Here is a 16,735-nt window from a genome sequence, read left to right as displayed (position 1 = left end):
TTGCTCTCCATTTAATTATTTATTACCATTTGCGATACAAAGATATTTAAGTCTCGGTTTTGTGTGTCTTCATGCATGAGGGCATGAAATTGTCTAGACTTTGTTAGTTTCGTGTTTTTTTTTTTTTGTTGTCTTGTGTAAAATTCCATACTTTGTTATACTTTATATAATAGTGGCATTGTGTTTTTTGGTGTTTTTCTTTGGTTCTTCTGTCATGAAGTCGTCATTTCAAACCTTTCTTTGGAAATCCCTTCTTGAAGTAGTGTGACACAATGCCTTCGTAACACTGTTATAGGATCACATGTCATTTTTTATACATAACATACATGACCACTTATAACTACTAGCATAATACTTATGTCGTTGTAAAGAAAACAAAGATTGGTTATCATACTGTTAAATTTTTTTTAGAAAAATGGATGTGTCTTCATTATGATAGTGTTTTTCAGGCTTAACATGCCAAGATATTTCAAGTAAGCTCCACATGTATGCTTCTTTACTGTACTTTCATTGTCTTTTGCAGTCACATGTTGAGTTTATTGAATGTTTTTGACATTGACAATATTCTGTTCATTTTATTTTGACATTTTTATGAAATCAATTAAATATGCATTTATTTTTTTTATCCATAATGAAATTAAATGCTTTCATCAAAGGTATCTCTCAAGATGTAACATGCAAAATGATGGGTTGACTTTGATTTGAGGTTTTAGAATTTTTAGTGCCTTTCATGCCAACTTTATTTTCACGCATTTCTTTTTCCATATTCTCAATAAATTTGAGGCAGAATTGTGACCTTGTCTCTCTCTTGAGTTTCTTACCATGCCAATATAATGCACAGTTAATTAACAAATAGGTCTCAATTGATTCTGCGAGGGGGTGGGGATGAATTTGAGGGATTAGCAGAACTCTGGTCTCAGGTTGAAACAGTGTTTTAAAACCATCTCAAACCATTACTGAGATTGAGAGGCTGCGATACGATCTTGTCACAGGAAAAAAAGGAACAAAGTTGAACTAATGTTGCCTACATGTCAGCAAGGTGCAGCTGTCTACGTCTGTATTCTACCATTTGTTCAACGCCTGTCTGTTACTTGTTGGGTGTTTTTGCTAGCACACAGCACACCTTTCTCTTTCTCCTCTGTCTCTGCAGCTGAGAACAAACCCATCTGGATGCATGCTGAGGAGCGGGAGGAGTGCAAGGTAAAGTGTGTGTGTGTGAGAGGGTGAGCGGGCATGAACGGACATGTGGCAGGGGTGCCAATTCTTTTCAGGAACGCCTATTTGTTTACTTGTCAATTCGGTTTGGTCCCGTGTTGCTCAGTTGGTAGAGCATGGCACTTGAAATCACCAGGTTTAAGGGTTTAATTCCCATGGGGGACCAGTAAGAGAACATTAAAATGTGTGTACTCACTGCTGTAAGTTGCTCTGGATAAGAGCGTCTGCTAAATGACAAAAATTAGGGGGAAGAATGATTAGACGCAGCGATATGACATCATACACCGAGGCAGCAACTTCCTGCTAGCTGAAAACAACAAAAAGCTTTTCCCAAGCATGCCTCAAGGTGCACATTGCTAACAGTCAGTAGTGGTGGTCTGGACAGATTTAAATTCTGTTTTCTGTAAGCAGGATGTTGACCCACTGTGTTTTTGTCATAGCTGAGTCATTTTCAAAAATGTGAGGGGTTTCCCTTTCTGTGATTTAAAAAAATAATAATTTGCTCCTCTATCCAACTCTACTTTTCTATCACCAGAGCAAAGACGGCTATGGAGATTATGGCGGCTGGTATAAAAACTGCAAGGTGAACAGGTAAGAAAATAAGTCCACTTAAAGACTTGTAAGCACTACCGAAGTAAAGGAATGGTACTGATTAGCGTCACTGCAGTGATTTTGAAGTGACCTTGGTGTGTCTGTCTATCAGCCCCACTGTCAACACCACTCTACGTAATCTGGGAGCTCTGTACCGCCGGCAAGGCAAGATGGAGGCCGCTGAGACCCTGGAGGAGTGTGCCTTGAGGTCCCGAAAACAGGTCAGCTTCTCTCTCTCACACACACATTAACCCTCAAATGTATAAAAACGCACACACGTTCAAGCTTAAATCCACACTATGAAATCCAAACTTGTGTATATTCAGTTATGGAAATGCTTGAACTGAATGTTGACATTCACAGAGACTTTAAGATCTATTGTTGTATATTGAGTATTAGTATTTCCCTATTTCTTGCTTGCCTTTGATCCAGGGCACATCCATATATTCATGGACTATTTTGCTTGATTGTGTGTTTGTGACTGCATCGTTTACTGATTTTTACCAATCAGTTGCACCAATTACTTTCAATAATAATGTAAGAACAAAAGGTGAAATTATATTGGAAGGATTTGTGTGTTTTGTTCAGGGTGGGGTGGAGCTGCAGAGAGACGGAGACAGGAGGAGGAGCAGGGAGAGTCTGAGCAGTGTAAAATATGAGAGCCCCTCCGAAGCAGGGGAGGACGGCAGCGTGGACTGGAACGGGGTGAGTGCACTGCACAGACACACACCTAAGCCTTCTTATATTATTTAGGAAGGCATTGAGTGCATATGTACTGTAAAATATATACAAAGGTATGTGGACACCCCTTCAAATTAGAATATTAGGCTATTTCAGCTGCACCCGTTGCTGACAGGTGTATAAAATCGAGCACACCGCCATGCAATCTCCATAGGCCACCATTGGCAGTAGAATGGCCTTATAAAAGAGCTCAGTGACTTTCAACGTGGCACCATCATAGGATGCCACCTTTCCAACAAGTCAGTTTGTCAATTTCTGCCCTGCTAGAGCTGCCCCGCTCAACTGTAAGTGCTGTTATTGGGATGTGGAAATGTCTAGGAGCAACAACGGCTCAGCCGCGAAGTGGTAGGCAACACAAGCTCACAGAATGGGACAGTTGAAGCGTGTAAAAATCATCTGTCCTCACTCACTACCGAGTTCCAAACTGCCTCTTCAAGCAAAGTCAGCACAAGAACTGTTCGTTGGGAGCTTCACGAAATGGGGTTCGATGGCAGTCCGATGGATGAGCCCGGGTTTGGCGGATGCTAGGAGAACGCTACCTGCCCCAATGCATAGAGCAAACTGTAAAGTTTGGTGGAGAAGGAATAATGGTCTGAGGCTGTTTTTCATGGTTTGGGCTAGGCCCCTCAGTTCCGGTGAAAGGAAATCTTAACGCTACAGCATACAATTACATTCTAGACGATTCTGTGCTTCCAACTTTGTGGCAACAGTTTGGGGTAGGCCCTTTCCTGTTTCAGCATGACAATTCCCTGTGCACAACGCCATACAGAAATGGTTTGTCGAGATTGGTGTGGAAGAACTTTACTGCCCTGCACAGAGCCCTGACCTCAACCCCATCGATCACCTTTGGAATGAATTGGAATGCTGACTAGGAGCCAGGCCTAATCGCCCAACATCTATGCCCGACCTCACTAATGCTCTTGTTGCTCAATGCAAGCAAGTGCCTGCAGCAATGTTCCAACATCTAGTGGAAAGCCTACGCAGAAGAGTGGAGGCTGTTAAAGCAGCAAAGGTGGGACCAACTTGATATTAATGCCCATGATTTTGGAATGAGATGTTCGACGAGCACTTGTCAATCCAGAAAACATGTTATTTATATCCTCTAATAATGTATTTTATATATTATACTTGGTTTAATATATACTAGGTATACATGACAGACTGACCAGGTGAATCCAGGTGAAAGCTATAATCCCTTATTGATGTCACTTGTTAAATCCACTTCAATCAGTGTAGATGGAGGGAGACGGGTTGAAGAGGGATTTTTAAGCCTTGAGACATCGATTGTGCCATTCAGAGGGTGAATGGGCAAGGCAAAAAATGTAAGTGCCTTTGAACAGGGTATGGTAGTAGGTGCCAGGCGCACCTGTTTGTGTCAAGAACTGCAAAGCTGCTGGGTTTTTCACGTTCAACAGTTTCCCGTGTGTATCAAGAATGGTCCACCACCCAAAGGACATCCAGCCAACTTGACAAGACCGTAGGAAGCATTGGAGTCAACATGGGCCAGCATCCCCGTGGAACTCTTTCGACACCTTGTAGAGTCCATGCCTTGACGAATTGAGGCTGTTCAATATTAGGAAGGTGTTCCTAATGTTTGGTATACTCGGTGTATAATGGTTTCTAATCAGTTTTAAAGCAGATTCTCCACAGCCCTGCTCCCTACTGTAGATGGCTAGGTGCACGCTGCATTGCAGGGTGAGCAGACTGCCAAGGTGCCCCTCGAGTCCCACTGCGGTTCACACTGATTGTCATTAGCTGACTCATCGATATTGCGTTCAGTGCAGCGTAGCGAATACTACAAAAGCTTTGACTTCTCTAAACCTTTTCAAATGATTACTGTGGTTTATAATTGTCATCATGTGTGGCCCTACACTGTGTCTTCTACATTTCATTCTTTATGACAAATGCAAGTGTGCAGTCATGTTTGATACTAATTTTATTTATATTGGTCATAAAATAATGTTCTAATCTTGCTATGTTCCTCTCTAGAATGGTGTGATAACCTTGTGTTTTTCTGCCTGTCATTTTTTTTCTTCCTCTTTTTTGTATCTGTCTCTTTCTCCCTGTTCTGGTTCTCAATCTCTCTCTTGTATCGGTCTCTTTCGCTCTCCACTTTTCTTCTTGTTCTCTTCTCTCTTTGTCCATTCATTCATTCATTAGGCCTAAATCAGCGGGATGACCTTCCTCCGCCTCACTCTTCTCAACCAATCAAAATCAAGCCAATCGAATCAAAATGGATGCCCCTCGTCATTTCCTCTGTGTGAAGCCTCTTTTAATCTCTCATGGAGGACTCCTCCTTCATCCCCACTCCAAATCCTGGCCCAAACTGATTATACCTTTCACTGCCCCCTCTTTCTCTCCCCTCCTTTGTCACTCTCACACTGCCACACATGCTCTCTATCTTCTTCTACACTCTACCCCTCGTCTCCTTGTCTCTTGCCCTCTTCTTGCCTTTTCTTTATACCTAATTTTCTTTCTAGTTATCTTCCTATCTCATTCATGCCCACTGATTTATCATCATTCTGCATCATCTTTCAGCCCTTCTCTTCCTCTATCCATCTCTCCCCCTCTGTCCCTCCCTTTCTCTTGCTGTGTCATCACTTGTATAGTGTGTATTATATTCTAACCAATAAGATGTTGGACAGTGGCACCAGAGGCCAATTGAACACTGGAAACTTAACTATCAAAGCTTCGGATTGGTTGTTTGATTTTCCCTCTTCTGTTCTCCTTGTATGCAAATATGATTGTTTTTAAATTGATCTTCCAACAAGCAGTTATAACGGCATCAATTATTAGTCCACTACAAAATGAGACCAGTCAGAATTTTTATCCCGTTTTGTAATCGCTATAACATTATTTGCCACTGAAGAGCAACTAGCTACAGTAGTGGTTTTTATTTTGCTGTAGCCAGCTTTTTGCCCTGACGTTTGACCAGGATTGAACTACTTAGGTGCCTTTTTTTTCTCACTTATTTTGTTATCTTGCTACTTGTTTTAAGTGTGACCATGACCCTTGTTAAATATTTATGCGTGCTATTATGTTATATAGGAGGAAATGTAAGAAAATAAACAAATATTGTGACACTATTATGATTCCAAGTCACGTCGCCACTTACAAGCACCTTTTGAGTTTACACATCGATTACTTGTGTTATAGAGATGTGTATCTGTCTCCTGTTTTATTTTGTTTACTTTGAAATAGTTTCTTATAGCGTAGTGTTTATCATAATGCTTATTTCTTTGCATTGTCCCTCTAAGCAATTGCTTAATATTTTAAGCCATTATTATTATTATTATTATATAGCCATAAGTTTAGGAATTATGGTATTGACTTTTTAAAGAGGAGCAGCTTGCGAACTGTAGAATAAATGTTTGAATTTAATGGCATTTTGCAAATTGCTTCTCCAAACCCATCTTGAAAAAAATATATATAATCATCTGTAATTATGCTCCAAGCGAGATCTTGTTTCATGTTTTGAAGTAGCCATTGAAAGGGACACAAACAGCAGATACAACAACTTCGTGCGGCAGAGTGTATATTAATTTGTGTATTTGACTTTGTATTTTGTAAGCTTCCAAGTGAAATTTTGTGAGGTCCATTATTTGGTTTTACCATGATGGTCCTCTTGTTGTTCCTTTCATAGCTCTCCCTCTTGTTATCCTCTCGTCTTAAAAGCCTACTTTACCCTGCCATGGCGTAAGGCAGTCATAACAGCTTATGTTAGTTTATGACACCACTATGAATAGCCATGGCACACATGCAATTACCAAGGTTAGCTATCTTGTCAGCCAACAACCTAGTTACCTTGAACACAGTAACATGAGACCTGGCTGGTTGCTCAAAAGCTATACGTTATAAATTGACATGAGATTTTATGAATGCTGCTGATGACTATTGTTATGCTACACTTTTAGCAGCTTAAAGATCGACTTTCGGTTGGGGATTGAAGTTGGGTGTGATCATATTGTGAGACATCGTTGAACAGTTATGTTTCCTCACTGTAAAGATGTTTCAAACAACGCTGTTTCTTGAAATGTACTCACTGATGTCCACGACTTAACTGTCCCAGTTTCTTTTGTATTTCCCATGTTTAAGTCACTTTTAGTTTAGTTAGTATCAATATAGAATGAGGGGAAACAATGTATTTTAGTCTGCGTAGTACTAGTAACCAACCTTCGAGCTAGCCAGTCATTTCAGCATTAGCCAACACCACCAAATTGAAGTTGCCTGTATGCCATGTAGTTACTCTAAGCACTTTATTGATGATATAATAACTCTGTTTCACAATCAGTGCAGGTATATACTCTATAGTAGATTTACAGATAATGGTTTAAAAGTGCATGTGCTATACCAAAACTGATGCGGTACTATGAGACTATTAGTTCAAGTAGTTCATGTGTATTTTAAAGTAATTACGCTATTGTTACCGTATGAAAATGCAATTCCACTTAACTGTGGCATTTTAGCATCTCAGTGAACGCCGCAAACAGATTAAATATACATATAAAAAATTAGCAGTAATTGTAGAGCCAAAGCAGTAGTAGTGGAGCAAGCCAATTCTGACACACACTGGCTGGCTGGTAGGCCTATGTAGTGGAGCAATTTAGCTGTGTCATACTTTTTTTTCATTGGTCCATCTGTTGAATGTTGTGCTCTCCATTACTGGTTCTCCTCTCCCGGCATTCTGTAGGCCTACGCACACCCTCGCTTGTTGTGTTGTGATGAATGTGTCTCTTAACCTTGTTTGACATCGACTGAAAATAAAGACTTTCATTTTGGGCTTTTCTTTGGCTGGATATTTGTGTAAACCGACCTGAGGGGGAACCACACATCCGATGTGCTCTCCTACCTCCCTCTGGACTCCATTGACCTAGTATCACTACCCGGAAGCTCTGGCGCATGATGTCTTCACTGCCATACTAAAATGTAGTACACAGCAATAGGCTGCAAATTAATGCAATTACATTTCACCACCTTCTACCTGAAGTGTGCATTTGTACATTCTCCCTCGAAGTGTGTCAGTTTAAGGACTGAAGGTTTACTTCCGTGGTGGTGTGGCATCAAAGACTAGTTTCTCAAAGCAAAGAACATTTCTAAAGCTTCATCTTATTCATGCATTCTTGTTTGAAATGTACGGTATTATCTTCAACACACTGTAAATTCCTATCTCTCCGGCCCCCTACTGGAGAAGTACTGATTTTGAAATAATGCCCTTGGCTATGCCTTAGTAAGGGCAGGGTTTGGTTTGGTAGCTTCTCATCTGCAGCCTTCATTTGTACTGGTCTGAAAAATACTGAACAGTATAAAACCATAGGGTGGCTACCAATTTGTGGACTTGATTTTTAATCTTCCAGTACTAACCCTCCATAACAGCTGAAGGAAAGGTGAGTATGAGTAAGCCACTTTACTAGATACAACCCTGGAGAGCTACAAAGTCTGCAGATTTTTGTTCTAGGCCAGCGCAAAAAAACATATTGGGTATGGTGAAGGAAGTTTCAGGCTGGCAGCCTAGATTTATTGCTGATGCTTTTTGGCGACAGTTTTCCAAAGCAATCTGATATGTTTGGGCTGGACTGGAATAGAAATGGGCACACCCCTGGGGTCTATCAGGAAGGGATTGGGAGACTGAGTTTACAGGACTGTCTGACCCTGGGCGTTGTTTCAGGATGGCAGTTGGGTTCTGAGGAGAGCAGGATCGATGGGGAAGCTCCGGGACGTCATACGGCGAAGCAGCGAGATGCTGGTGAAGAAACTACAGGGGAACGGTCCCCCCGACCCACGCAACCCCCAGTAAGCGAGACAAACATGCACAAATACACAGTGCCTAGTGAGTTCTCACACCACATGCAGTTAACATTTTTGCTGCCTTAAAGCTACAATATGTAAGACTTTTTCATTCAATTGGCTCTAAATGGCCATAAAAGTGGCAAGGATGAGAGAATAAAATGCTTTGACGATTACATGATAACTTCAGACCCCAGTGTTGCCTCTGGCAAATCAAATCAAACTTTATTTGTCACATGCGCGGAATACAAGTGTAGACCTTATCTTGAAATGCGTACTTATAAGCCCTTAACCAACAGTGAGTGCAGTTCAAGAAGAGTTAAGAAAATATTTACCACATAAATTGGTAAAGTCCACCAAAACTTAAAAACAACATCAATGGAGAAGTCAACATACATGTGTAAGTAAAAACAAATGCAAATAAGTTCGAAAATGTACTACTAATGAACATGACGACACACACGTCTCGTAATAAGTAATGTTTTTGTTTGGTTATCTTTTGGAAATTGTAGAAATTAAACATTTTCCTTCAGAAGTTCCAGCTAGGCAGGCTAACGTTAGTTAGCTAACTTAAACTCGCCCCATTCCGTACAAATGTGCGCAACCGCAACATTCAAACGAGGCTACAAAGAAAACTAATGGGACTGTAGCGACTGCGTTGACTTCAAAATCTGGGGTGTGAACTACGTTTCTATTCAGCGTTGATCGACATGGTAATGGCTCTATAGTATTGGAGAAAAGTTGAGAACTGACCCTCCGTTAGATTGTGACGTGTCATGCCGTAACGTACAGCACGCATAAAGCAACTATTTATTACAATCTCTCTCCACCAGGTGTAGCACTTCCCTCATCCTTTAAAAACAAGAAATGGACAGTGACGGGGGTAAGGGGAGATACCTAGTAATTTTTTGCGACATCACTGCAAGCGATCGTTCTCAAAGCCGATGTTTAATTCTGAAGATCACTTTAGCACCGCCCTAAAAACCCGATTCGAAATTCGACACAAACCTTCAAACAGGTATGTAATGACACATTATATAAACTCTTTATAGTGTTTCATTGACATATTAGAGGCGATAAGTTGGACAGATCGAGTGGAAAAAAAGCAATTTTCCCACACAACATCTCTACTCACTATCACGCATTAGTTTCGCTTCCTCACCCGCCATTTTTAAAAAGACCCGACGTGGCTCATTGCCTTCTTGAATCATGCAGAAACGGGCAGCGTGTGGGGGGTCATGTAATTGATTCTGTTGGAAAGGGGAGAAATTTGTGCATGGTATTGACATTACAGTTGATCTGGAAGTATTACGTTTTTGGGGGCGCTAAAATAAGGTCAATTGTACGGACCATGGCGATGTACAAAAGTGAGGTGAGTTTACTTAATTAATTTGCTAGCTTTCATACAGTAGGTAGCAGCATACAACCCTGCATACCACTGCTGGCTTGCTTCTGAAGCTAAGCAGGGTTGGTCCTGGTCAGTTCCTGGATGGGAGACCAGATGCTGCTGGAAGTGGTGTTGGAGGGCCAGTAGGAGGCACTCTTTCCTCTGGTCTAAAAAATATCCCAATGCCCCAGGGCAGTGATTGGGGACACTGCCCTGTGTAGGGTGCTGTCTTTCGGATGGGATGTTAAACGGGTGTCCTGACTCTCTGAGGTCATTAAAGATCCCATGGCACTTATCGTAAGAGTAGGGGTGTTAACCCTGGTGTCCTGGTTAAATTCCCAATCTGGCCCTCAAACCATCATGGTCACCTAATAATCCCCAGTTTACAATTGGCTCATTAATCCCCCTCCTCTCCCCTGTAACTATTCCCCAGGTTGTTGCTGCAAATGAGAACATGTTCTCAGTCAACTTACCTGGTAAAATAATGGAAAAATAAAAAGGTATACATTGTAATGAAACAGGCAGGGAGCAGGTCTCGAACCCTCGACCTTCTAGCCCGAGGTCCGGCGCGCAATCGACTGTGCCGCAAAAGCATGCTCGTGCGGCAGAGTAAACCCAGGGTCGTTACAATATTAATAATTATATATTTAATATAAGTAGTCATAATTGACTGTAGCGCATTTAAAGCACGCACAAACTACCAGTGGCTGAAAACACAATCATCGGGGGATGAATAAGTGACGAATTTCCGGGCCAAGGGTGGTCCATTTTAAAAATCATTCCTTCCTCCCTTGCCCTGCAAGTGTATACTCTTCAGACGTCAGGATACGTCATCAGAAGTGTCCACTTAATTTGAGGGCTGAGGGGATAGGGTGTGTCTTTTAAGTGTTTGACTGCGTTTTAAACTCATAAAAGACACACCCTCCTTCACTTACCCTCGCCTTATGCCCTTGGGGGATTCCCGCGGCCTCCTTTGTCGTTGGTGCAAATGATTAGCCAAACAAGGGAAGTTGGCAACGTAAGCCCCTCAGCCTTCGTTCACTCCCGGCCTGAAACGCTCCATAAATCAATTTGCGATGATTGTACATCCTCTAAGAAAAGTTCGCCAAAACTTAACCAACACTTAATATGGAGAAGTCCACATACAAGTGTAAGTAACAACTAATGTAAATACATAACAAATTGTGCTACTAATGCACATGACGGCTCAAACACATATCATAAAAGTAATGATGTTTTTGTTTGGTTAGCTTTTGGAAATCACACTTATACATTTGTATTTTTCGATTTACCTGATATACACTGCTCAAAAAAATAAAGGGAACACTAAAATAACACATCCTAGATCTGAATGAATGAAATATTCTTATTAAATACTTTTTTCTTTACATAGTTGAATGGGCTGACAACAAAATCACACAAAAATTATCAAGGGAAATCTAATTTATCAACCCATGGAGGTCTGGATTTGGAGTCACACTCAAAATTAAAGTGGAAAACCACACTACAGGCTGATCCAACTTTGATGTAATGTCCTTAAAACAAGTCAAAATGAGGCTCAGTCGTGTGTGTGGCCTCCACGTGCCTGTATGACCTCCCTTCCAGGCCTGGGCATGCTCCTGATGAGGTGGCGGATGGTCTCCTGAGGGATCTCCTCCCAGACCTGGACTAAAGCATCCGCCAACTCCTGGACAGTCTGTGGTGCAACGTGGCGTTGGTGGATGGAGCGAGACATGATGTCCCAGATGTGCTCAATTGGATTCAGGTCTGGGGAACGGGCGGGCCAGTCCATAGCATCAATGCCTTCTTCTTGCAGGAACTGCTGACACACTCCAGCCACATGATGTCTAACATTGTCTTGCATTAGGAGGAACCCAGGGCCAACCGCACCAGCATATGGTCTCACAAGGGGTCTGAGGATCTCATCTCGGTACCAAATGGCAGTCAGGCTACCTCTGGCGAGCACATGGAGGGCTGTGCGGCCCCCCAAAGAAATGCCACCCCACACCATGACTGACCCACCGCCAAACCGGTCATGCTGGAGGATGTTGCAGGCAGCAGAACGTTCTCCACGGCGTCTCCAGACTGTCACATCTGTCACGTGCTCAGTGTGAACCTGCTTTCATCTGTGAAGAGCACAGGGCGCCAGTGGCGAATTTGCCAATCTTGGTGTTCTCTGGCAAATGCCAAACGTCCTGCACGGTGTTGGACTGTAAGCACAACCCCCACCTGTGGACGTCGGGCCCTCATACCACCCTCATGGAGTCTGTTTCTGACCGTTTGAGCAGACACATGCACATTTGTGGCCTGCTGGAGGTCATTTTGCAGGCCTCTTGCTCCTCCCTCCTTGCACAAAGGCGGAGGTAGCGGTCCTGCTGCTGGGTTGTTGCCCTCCTACGGCCTCCTCCACGTCTCCTGATGTACTGGCCTGTCTCCTGGTAGCGCCTCCATGCTCTGGACACTATGCTGACAGACACAGCAAACCTTCTTGCCACAGCTCGCATTGATGTCCCATCCTGGATGAGCTGCACTACCTGAGCCACTTGTGTGGGTTGTAGACTCCGTCTCATGCTACCACTAGAGTGAAAGCACCGCCAGCATTCAAAAGTGACCAAGAAGGAAGCATAGGAACTGAGAAGTGGTCTGTGGTTATCACCTGCAGAACCACTCCTTTATTGGGGGTGTCTTGCTAATTGCCTATAATTTCCACCTGTTGTCTATTCCATTTGCACAACAGCTTGTGAAATCTATTGTCAATCTTCGCAATCGGAGGGTCCTGGAGTATTAAACAGGGGTGCCAATATATTTGATCCTTGTCTTTTAGAGAGTTTTATTTACTTATTAGTTGTTTAACAAAATCTATTTCTCTGAGCAATTGTATTAGTATAAAATACTATAATTGTAAAAAATAATATAAATTATATTGCTCAGTATTTATTATTTATTCTATACCATTTTTGTTTGCTGATCTTTTGCCAATAATTTTGGACCTGACTACATACTTTCGGTGTGGATATTCTCGGCTGTTACCAATATCCTATTTCTTTTTTCTTTTTATGGCCATTCTAGCACAGATAGAAGCTGCAACCAAGTTGCTATGTTCATGAGGCTATTAAGAAAAGATGTGAAATTACTTGAATATGGGAAAGGTTAAAAAATATATATATTTGCATCACAAAGTGGCTGAGGAAATTAGGTGCTTTGGAGGCTGAATGGGGCTTTAAATGCCAAAATAGCCAATAATGTCAAACGTGATTCATTTCAGTACAATGTTTCTCCCACCTGCCTGTATCCCCATCTGATTTCCATGCCGTCTCAATAGTGTCAAAATACCATTTTATATGTATAATATATATATATTTAGATGACTATTCACACACTGGAGATTATTTTAACCAAGAATCTAAAAAAAAAAATTGTATCCCCTCTCCACTCCAATCTTCATTATCTTTAATTGTGTTTCTGCAACTACAGCACCTCAAGTCTGACACTGCGTTTTTGGTTAAGGATAATGCTGCAGTGTTTTTTTGTTTTGTTTTTCACAGCTATTGTCTTCCTCTTTATTAGGACCACCAACCCAGCATTTCTGTATAAGATTCAGTTGAAGATAAATAGCACAATAATCATCTTAAATGTACTGTTATATTAATGATTAATCTCACACAAAGCAAATGCACTTGACAACTGTGTAAACAAATTAAAATGTTGTGACATTAATTTGACACACAAATTCACACAACATGATACACCCCTCTATTCATTCTAGGTCCAGTACCCTTCAGTGGCCTCACATGCACAAAGACACACACACACACTCGCCAAAGCATAAGACATTTCATCAAAATGAGCTTAAATGAAAATGCTTTGTTTTTCTTTGCAGTATGAAACGAGCTGCCTCTCTGAACTATTTGAACAAGAGAAGTGATGACGATGACTCCTTTCAGGTAACACGTCCCCTAGTTGATATAGCGATATTCAATACTTGCTTAGTTTGCATTATGGCCTTGTAGCAACTTATCGGCTGCCTGCTGAATAGTTCACCTTAGTTCACCCAGGACCAAGATACCTGTTCTAAAAACACCCCCACCATTCTCTCTCTTCAGAATCAGGTTTCGTGATACCATTCTCACCATTCTCTCTCTTCAGAATCAGGTTTAGTGATACCATTCTCACCATTCTCTCTCTTCAGAATCAGGTTTAGTGATAAAGCATGACCATGTATTATTTTTTAAAATCTGTATTTCTTTCATTTTCTCTCTCTTTCTCTGTCTCCCTATCTCTCTCCTCCTGTCTCTGTTTCTCTCGTTCTCTTTACAGAGTCCAGCAGGTGGCAGGAGGCTAAGGCAGAGCAGGAACCTGAGTTCCAGTACTGTTGAGCTCTACAGTGGAACTGGAAACTGAACACACACACTCCCAACAGTTTTACCAAATATTATGTTTAATTCTAAACCTAAATTCTGTAGTTTCCATTCCTACATTTAAACACTGTTTAATGTTATTGCTGATTTCTAGACATTGTATTAATTTTGTAGACTTTCTGTAGAATACAAAAAATATATATTGTAAAAATGTGCTTGGTTTTAATGTCATTGATATATTGTGAGATTAGACCGTGAGAATCCTTACTGCTTGGCTTAGTTTGATACAAATCCCCTTAAGGTGTTCTGTGCAATCAGACACCCAGGACAGTATATTGTGGACAATAGTGTTTCCCATGGAGATCAAGCCTGGATCTATTATTCACTATACCCGCAGCTTCCGAAAGCATGGTGGGTCAGTACTCTTCCCAAATCAGAGAGGATTATTATTTTCAAGAGCTGTCCAATTGAGTTATTACGCTTCTTTTTGCAGTGTTTTCTCCCCCTTTCCATAACCATGAAGATACTCGGTACTGTAGTTAAATAGTAATTAAGTCACAAAGATGTTATTCATGAATTTAGAATATAGAATCAAATATATCTGAGATTGAAAGGGGTACTTCACCTAATAAAAGTGTACACAAAGAAAATTGTTTATGGAACCAGATATTTCTTGTTTATATAGGGGGCTCCCGAGTGGAGCAGTGGTCTAAGGCACTGCATCTCTGTGCTAGAGGTGTCACTACCTGATTCGATTCCAGGCTGTATCACAACCGGCTGTGATTGGGAGTCGCATAGGATGACGCACAATTGGCCCAGGGTCGTTAGGGTTTGGCCGGGGTAGGCTGTCATTGTAAATAAGAATATGTTCTTAACTGAATAGCCGAGTTAAATAAAAAATATAGCTGTTACTACAGCTTAGCCTTTAGCATGGTTGAGTGTAAAACCATTAAAGTGGTGCCAGGACCGCTGGTAGCTTGTTCCAAATTACTTTTTTTTTTTTTTTTTACCATGTTCATTAGTTAGGGTGTTCCTCAGAGATTTTCAAGTTAAAGGAGCAATATGAGTGCACAAATAACTCTGGGGGAAAGTGCAGCTACTGAAATTAACCTTAATCTCAGTACTTACTCAATAAAGGTCAAATGTCATGATGTAATTATCATTTTAGGTTAGATTGTAACCACATATTGACCTGATTATTTTAAGTTTCTTCAGGCTCTGTATAAGAAAGTGATACAGTAATTATTTATCTCAGGGTCCGGGATCTAGTGTTTCCCAAGGCTATACTTTACAATTCTGTATCTTAGTTCTAATTCATGCTATACGGGTTCCAAAAGGCTTCTTTGGGTGTCCCCATAGAAGAAACCTTTTTGGTTCCTGGTAGAACTCTTTTGTGTTCCATGTAGAACCCTCTATGTCAAGGGTTTTATATGGAACTAAGAAGGTTTCTACTTGGAACCAAAAAGGGTTCTTGAAAGGTTTCTCCTATGGGGACAGTCGAAGAACCCTTTTAGGTTCTAGATAGCACCTTTTTTTTCTAAGAGTATAGCCACATCTTCCCTGTTCTTGATCTGTTTGTGCTCTTGACCACTCCATTGCACTTTCTCAAGCCCAACAGTCTAGCCTCACAGCAGAATTGTCATGTTTGGCATGACAATAAGTGACATCTAAGTTGGCATGATAGGACAAACAGACTGGCACAGGCGAAGGCTAACTTTTGTATGGATGTCAAAATGTTTCAATGTTGAAGAGTGAAGGTAACAAACAAAAAATTCTATAGATTTTCCTCCCTAAGAACATTACTGGATTGATACCAAAAGTAATACTTTTTTTTTCATTCAGCCATGCAAGAGATAAGTTCCTTTAGATTTATTTACCAGTTGTAGCACAGATATTCAATTATATAATGAAAAAGGATTCTACTTAAATATAATGATTGATAACGTTTTATTGAGTTTGTATTATTCAGTCATGTGAATATAGTATTGAACTAAAAAAGATCATTAGGCTTTAATTGTGAATGTTTTTTTTTTAATGATTCATATTTGTTTAAATATGATTGTAAGATTTAAAATGTATCACTTTGGTGCTATATGTGTGTTTATATGTAGATTAGTTTTTTTTATTCAGATGACTCACTGTTTAAAGGGTCTTTTTGTTGGTGTAAAACTGATTGTTTAACATTCTCAGGTTATGATATTCATCTCATGTGATCATTTTCCGTCAGAATTCCTTCATTGAATGCAAATAAACACGAAATAAAATAGCTGCTATCAGGTCCTGGTATTTATTATTATTATTATTATTACTAACCTTTTGATAGCCTGTGATGACAGTGAACATAATGTAGGCACAACGCTCTGTACCTATGCATAACTGCAACAACAAACAATGTAATGTCAGTGCTGGGTAATCATAGCAAGCCGTCAGCAGTTGTCTTGAGAAAATGAATCAAATTATTTAACTTATCAAGGGGTATTGCTTTTCTTATAATGTAAATGGAATAGAACAGAATATAGAATAGAATGAACTAAATTGAGCCCGAGGAGGAATCGAGCCCTAATGATAAACTATCATTTTTAAGAGTCAAGTATAGTGCAGGCATCGTTTAATGGAACACTGGTGGCTGACATACCAAGGATTTATATCAACCATATTT

General features: G+C 40.7%; 1 protein-coding gene across 5 annotated transcripts in view; it reads left to right on the top strand.

The window, feature by feature from the left end:
• Positions 1-16,342, top strand: part of LOC112265699 (kinesin light chain 1) — a 36,129-nt gene extending 19,787 nt beyond the window's left edge. For 2 of the 5 annotated variants that reach the window (XM_024443250.2, XM_024443259.2), the window contains exons 10-17: positions 1,151-1,200; positions 1,751-1,806; positions 1,919-2,027; positions 2,395-2,511; positions 8,213-8,337; positions 13,599-13,662; positions 13,822-13,827; positions 14,036-16,342. In XM_024443250.2, the coding sequence (XP_024299018.1) occupies positions 1,151-1,200; positions 1,751-1,806; positions 1,919-2,027; positions 2,395-2,511; positions 8,213-8,337; positions 13,599-13,662; positions 13,822-13,827; positions 14,036-14,119 (611 nt within the window). In that variant the 3' untranslated portion in view covers positions 14,120-16,342. Of the gene's footprint in view, positions 1-1,150; positions 1,201-1,750; positions 1,807-1,918; positions 2,028-2,394; positions 2,512-4,707; positions 7,327-8,212; positions 8,338-13,598; positions 13,663-13,821; positions 13,871-14,035 lie in introns of those variants that run through there. The other 3 variants (XM_024443276.2, XM_024443268.2, XM_024443282.2) reach the window with 3 other exon arrangements.
• The last annotated feature ends 393 nt before the right edge of the window (positions 16,343-16,735 follow it).

This window comes from Oncorhynchus tshawytscha, linkage group LG02, assembly GCF_018296145.1.
Source record: "Oncorhynchus tshawytscha isolate Ot180627B linkage group LG02, Otsh_v2.0, whole genome shotgun sequence".
Lineage (NCBI taxonomy): Eukaryota > Metazoa > Chordata > Actinopteri > Salmoniformes > Salmonidae > Oncorhynchus > Oncorhynchus tshawytscha.
The sequence above is the reverse complement of the archived record's forward strand: the minus strand, read 5'-3'. Positions and strand labels throughout refer to the sequence as shown.